A 5,927-nucleotide genomic window follows, 5' to 3' on the forward strand; every position below is an offset into this window, starting at 1 on the left:
AGTGGTGGTTCCCTTGGCTGTGCGAAAGGCTGGGCCTGCGCCTGCCCTGCCATTCACGGTGGGGAGCAGCCCATGTTGAGGCTGGAGCTCCCTTCGCTACCACAGGCACAATTGCAGCAAGATGGCGCCCAGCCTTCAGCAAGACCCCAGCCATGAGGTGGCAGGCCTGTGCTGACCTAAAGGACACAGCACGGCCCTGCATGCCCAGCTACGATATAAGTGTCTATGAGGTTCCTGGAAACAACCCGCACTGGGGGCTCCAGAAGCGCTGCTCTGCCCATCACCTTTGCGGCAGCGGCGCCCAACCTCGTATTTACCGCCCGCCCGACCGCAGGAAAAACCTTCCCACGCCCGACCGCACCAGAGCCCTCCACCGCGGGCAGGCGCAGTGCCGACGCCCCGCCCCTTTCCTCCGGAAGCGGGAGATTGAAGCGCGGAGGGCGGTGAGGTGCTGCCGGTCTCGGGCGGGGGGCTCCCTCTGTTCGGTTCCGTGCTCCGAGGGCAGTGGGTTCTGTTCCCCACGGCTTAGGGGTGCTGGGGTAGGGGAGAGGGTGCCTCGGGGCTGTCTCCTTGACCCCGGGTCCCGGCGCAGCTGTCTCCTAGGGGCGGGCTGGGCGCCCCCCCCCCCCTCCAGCTCCACGGCGTGGGCTGCTCCTGCCTCTCCAGGGTGCCCCACGTCGGAAGGAGCTCCCCGGAGCGGTGGCTCTGCTCAGGGGCTGCCCAGCCTTCTTTCTGCTTCTCTGTAGGGTGGAAAAGTAGGTAGGGAAAAATAGTTCTGGAGTGCGAACAGAGGCTTCGACTGGCGAGAGGAGAGCGTGCAAGGGGGGAGCGCTGTTACATGCCGTAGCGATAAGCAGTAAGGCTGAGGCTCGTAGCATCAGGGAGTTTCTTTCCTAAAGGGCAAAATCAAGTAAGTACTGAAGTGCAAAATTGTCTTTCCCCCTTCCAGGCCAAGTTTTTCTTACTTGCCGGACAGAATTATTTTTTCTGTGTGATAAACAGCATCATTGCTTGGAAGCGTAAAGGGTTCTTAGGCTGAGGTACTGGGGAAGGATTTTAAGAGCGCAGGAGATCTGCGGATGTGCAGCCGATCAGAGTTTCAGTAGCAGCGTTGGTGGAGCACTGGGAAAAGCACTCCTTGTAGTCGTGGCCGTTTGAAGACAACCTGCATTAGAACGCCAAGGCAGAGTGTCACAGGATTCATTAGGAAAGAGTTGAACAAGTCTGTTGAAGGTAGCTCTCAGGCTTGAAATTACATTGCTGCTTAGTAGGATTTAGTGCCTATCTGTGACATACGGTGTACATAGGCATGATGTAGCTTTTTTCTAGGCTCTTGCTTGCATTAAGAAATAATAGTGATAACTTGCATTATGTTTGATGGGTGCTGTGGGCTTCGTATTTGATTGATAGATTTCTAAAATACCCAATTAACTATACTTTCTTTACTGAATTCTGGGGTTTTTTAATAGAATACCTTATGTTGAATTGAACAACTGGGGGGAATGTTGACTTGTAAGATGAATGAGGACCTGTATCCGTCAGATAGAGCCAGGAAGACCAGGGTTGCTGTGGTAGTAAGATGTTGGCATACTGAAGCTTTGGCATCTTTCATCTCTAAAGAGGAAGCCCCTTGTGCCTGGTGACTTGTTTGCAGGATTTTATTTTTAAGAGGCTTCTGTTTTGAAACTCCTAATTGCTATTTGCAGGTAAACAGAGATGTAGCTGATGCTTTTCCAGCTGCATTTTGGTCATTAGCAGCTGGTTAACAAGTGCTAAACTAAATTAAACATTGCCAAATCAATCTGAAGTTGGTACATGCTGGGAGGTATGACATCATTTTAATTAGGGGGCTTTCCTAAGCAAACTGAGGATGCTTACTTTTAATCTAAAATTGTACTTGTATGAGTAATTACTTTTTTAAGTAGCATCCGCAGAAGGATCAAATGAGATAGTGGGTTATTTTCACAGACTTGGGTACCCAATTATTTTGTTTTATAGAAAAGATTAATTGTTTTTACACGTAGACAATAAAAATCCTGTGGCTCCCAACAGTCCTTTTATCACTACTTGGGATGCAGTGATACAAAAGGACTGGTTCTTCACAACCTGGCTTAGTAAGGATTATTCCTTTGAGTTAGACGAGCAGTAAGGGTCATTTAGGTTAAGAAAATAGAGGGTTTTTTGAGTGAGTTTTTTTTTTTGAGTTTGATGTTGCAGGATCTGACCTTGGATTTACAGGCACACTATAATGGGTTCAATTGCTTCATAAGTTGTCTTGCTCCTTTTTAATACTTGAAAGAGGATTTCAGATAAAAAAAAAATATAATGGAGAATACCTGTAAGGCTTCTAATAATATTTTTCATCTTTGAAAAAAAATCCATAGGGCTTTATGAGTGAGGGAAAAATAATATACAAAACTCATTGTAAGATACGTTTATACCAGTTAGTAGTGTCATTCATCCTCTTGAAGAAAAGCCATTCACAAAGCAAGATGCTACTTAGCACATGAAACAGTTGTGTAACTTGTGCAGATGTCTTTTTTGAGTTACCAATTAGAAAATAAGCCTTAGCATTTCTTATTAGAGCTTTTTACTCATGTCTGCAGCCACACAGCCATTATGATCAGGCGAAAATGGCATCATACGTAATTCATTCTGTCTTTTAACAGAAACTGCTATCCGTCTTAAAATGGAAGAACCAGTGCTTGATAAATTGCCATCTTTGTGCCGTACTCCAACGGATTCTGGGACAGCAGCTCCACAGGGAACTAGTTCAGGGAAACAGGTATGAAAACTTACTTGTTTTTCTAGTAATGTGACTCTCTGTAGTAACAAAAACACTTGTGAAATCATTAAGTAGTTTGGAGTCACTGAGATAGTGTTCACTGGAAGGCTAAAGATAGGTAGCTTATACCGATAGCTACAACATTGTCCAGGTAAGAAATCTGCTTGGTATACTTTGCTTTGAATATGCAGATGTTTGCTGGGAATACAAAGTGATGAGGCAGTATACCCAAAATGCCATACTAATAAATTTAAATATTATTTAGGGTTTGTGGGGGTGGTTCTTGTTTTGTTGTTAGGTTGTTTTTTTGTTTTTTTTTTTTTTTTTTTTAAAATCTTCTGTTTTCTCAAATCCTAGTTTTCTGGGTTGCTATATATGCAGAATAACTTTCTATGAGTTCTGCTTGCACTTGAACAAAGTCTGCTGCTTTCAGTTTGTATATTGTCCATAATGCTGAGCTCTACTTTGGTGTCCATCCTAGCATGCATTATGTTGATGCTGTCATGGTCAGCATCTGGACCTATGACGGATAGGGCTTGTTTGCAAGTATTGCTTAGCTAATCCCTATCTCCCATATTTTAGTATATTTTTCACAAGTAAAAATGTTAGACACAGATTATTAAAAGAAACTTGTTAATTTTTTTTGAGGAAAAAGAATCACTAGATACTAGGTATCAGTGAAGGATCTCAAAGCATGAACAAGTCAAAATCATACAGATAATTTCTAATACTTTAAAGCAGAATGCAGATGTTTTCTACTAGTGCTGATACAGAAAGTGTGTACGTGTGGTGGGATGGAACAGCAAAAAATAAAACCAACGCTTATCTCCATTAAACTAGAGGGGGAAATTTAACTTGATGGAATAAAATTAGCCAAGTTGAAATACACTGTGTATCTCCTGCACAAAGACTAGATGAGTAGGCTTGTCTCAATATGGAATACAGGATTTGCTCCTATAAAATGTGGAAGTACATCTTTCTACATCTTGCAGCTGTGTGTAGAGGCACATGTGGAAGGAAGAAGTTAAGTTGGTTATGCCTATGAAAGCCATAGTGAGAACTAGGAAGTCTGGCTTTACAATGATCTTTACATATATGACATATTCTGTGTAAATAATAACCAGTTCTTTGAAATTTGATCAAAGATTAGATTATTCTGATCCTTCTGGAGTTTTTTGTTCCCTTTTTTTTTTTTCTTATAGCCAATGAGTGCAGCTCTGAGGGAGCGATTAAGGAAAACAAGACGTTCATTTAATGCTAATTTTACAGTGGCAAAGCGGCTCAAAATAGACACTGAAGAAAAAGACTGTGCTGATGCTGACAAAGGGTGCCTGCCAAAGACAAGTACAGATTGCTCCAGATTACAAGATGGCTCTGAAAACCTGGAAGGAAATGGCACTGGACATACATGTTTCAAAAGTCCCTTACAGGAGAGTGGTCTGTGTGGATCAGCAGAGAATTCTCATGTGCTACAGGTTGATCTCGGTCAGCAACAGTCCCTGGAAGAAAAAGTAAGGCTGATGAAACAAGTGCAAGAGAAGGAAGAACTACTTCGAAGGCTCAAACTGGTTAAGATGTATCGATCTAAGGTGAGGTGAACTTCTGAAAAAGCACTTTTAAGTCATTCTTTGAAGTGGAATTCATAGTGTAATTCTTATTTATTAATTTAAGCAACAATACTGACTCCGTTTTTTGTGTGGTGTTTGTGTGTTGTCTCAGTTTAAGGTGTTTTATAAAAACAGATGTGCGGGGTATCAAAACCCCACATTTCAGCAAATGATAAAACTTTTCATTTGTTTTATCCCAATTTCAGAACAACCTGTCTGAACTTCAGGCCTTGATAGTGAAATGGAGAAGTAGTACCCAGCTGATGCTATATGAACTACAATCAGCCTTTTCTGCAGATGGCAAGAAAGTGAGTCTCACTCAGCTGATAGATACTTTTGGATTAGAAGACCAGTTATTGCACTACAGCAGAACAGAAGAAGATTTTGTAGATGCATAATCTACAGCTGCAAAGCTTTCAATTACATGCACGCAAAAGCAGAAAAGAATCAATTCTGATCACATAAGAAGTGTTGATCAGACAGCAGACTTTATGCTTTGAGGTTAGATTTTGGTCAGGAGATATGTGTAAAGCTATGTACTTAGACACAGCTGGCACTGTAAAAGGCATTACTGAATGGAAAGGATCAAACTCGTGCTGTTTTGGAAAACCTGGCTTGATAACTTGATCAGTGAATAGTTATTTAATAAAAATAAAATCAAATCAAGTCATACTTTAACAGGTAGAAGGCAAAGAATGCTTTGATTAGTCTTTGGGTGGTTACTTGTCTTGAAATAATGAACTCTAATTAATTGTCATTTCTGTTGATGTTCAGATGGGGAAGAGTTCAGTGCGTTGTTCATAGAAACATCCCCATTTTACAACTAGCTTCCTGCTGCCAGTCAGTTAATGACAGCATTTTGCAAGTTAAGTAAAGATAACCAGTTTTCATGTTGTTAATATTCTGAAGCCACCGTGAGATGTTCTCAATAGAGTTAATTATTACTGAGGGAAAGCTGCCATAATGCAGTCATTTTCAGATAGTTGTCCAGACACTTGTCTTCAGGGAAGCTGTCTCTTACACCTTTTGCCACAGCCTGAGATAACAGAAGGGAAGGCAAGAAAATTGCAACCAACATCGGTCTACTTTACTACTTCATGTAAGAGCCAAGGTGGTTCCTCTCTTCAAATAAATAAGCAAAACAAAGCCTTGTTGAATGGGAGTGCTTCAAATACAGCATCCTAAAGCTGAATAAAAATTCATCATTTCATTTATCCTCCGATAAATCTTGTCTCTATAATTTTTTTTTTTTTAAAATCTTGACTTAACATTGTTTTCTCATCGTGGCCTATGCGTACAGTGTGATGACTTCTGTCTGCTTTTATTCTCCTTAAAATCATAATTTGTTGAGTGTAACAATACATAAATCTTAACTACTCTACAATTCTTTCTGCTATGAATATTGTTTTATATGTGATGACATTCCTTATTGGTTGTACCTTAAACATTTTGTTTACAAGTGGCATTTCCTGTTTCCTTAAAATGGGAGTAATTTCTTTCATATCTCAAAGGAAACAAAATCAAAGATCATACAG

General features: G+C 41.2%; 1 protein-coding gene across 2 annotated transcripts; it reads left to right on the forward strand.

Moving 5' to 3' along the window:
* The first annotated feature begins 421 nt into the window (after nucleotides 1-421).
* SFR1 (SWI5 dependent homologous recombination repair protein 1) lies at nucleotides 422-5,609 on the forward strand. 2 transcript variants are annotated; one of them, XM_086752234.1, is made up of 4 exons: nucleotides 422-443; nucleotides 2,670-2,785; nucleotides 3,988-4,374; nucleotides 4,599-5,609. In XM_086752234.1, exons 2-4 carry the CDS (start codon nucleotides 2,690-2,692, stop codon nucleotides 4,788-4,790), a joined length of 675 nt encoding a protein of 224 aa, XP_086608360.1. In that variant the 5' UTR covers nucleotides 422-443; nucleotides 2,670-2,689; the 3' UTR covers nucleotides 4,791-5,609. The 2 variants fall into 2 exon arrangements, with proteins under 2 accessions (XP_086608360.1, XP_010120055.1); XM_010121753.2 differs by lacking the exon at nucleotides 422-443 and adding an exon at nucleotides 710-856.
* The last annotated feature ends 318 nt before the right edge of the window (nucleotides 5,610-5,927 follow it).

This window comes from Chlamydotis macqueenii, chromosome 7 (genome assembly GCF_036417535.1).
Source record: "Chlamydotis macqueenii isolate bChlMac1 chromosome 7, bChlMac1.mat, whole genome shotgun sequence".
In the NCBI taxonomy this organism is placed as follows: Eukaryota; Metazoa; Chordata; class Aves; order Otidiformes; family Otididae; genus Chlamydotis; species Chlamydotis macqueenii.

Excerpts from the sequence above, each read along its gene's own strand:
- SFR1 (XM_086752234.1), top strand. The coding sequence starts at position 2,690 with ATGGAAGAACCAGTGCTTGATAAATTGCCATCTTTGTGCCGTACTCCA. Across the intron at positions 2,786-3,987 it reads GAACTAGTTCAGGGAAACAG|CCAATGAGTGCAGCTCTGAG; the intron begins GTATGAAAACTT and ends TTTTTCTTATAG. Across the intron at positions 4,375-4,598 it reads TTAAGATGTATCGATCTAAG|AACAACCTGTCTGAACTTCA; the intron begins GTGAGGTGAACT and ends TCCCAATTTCAG.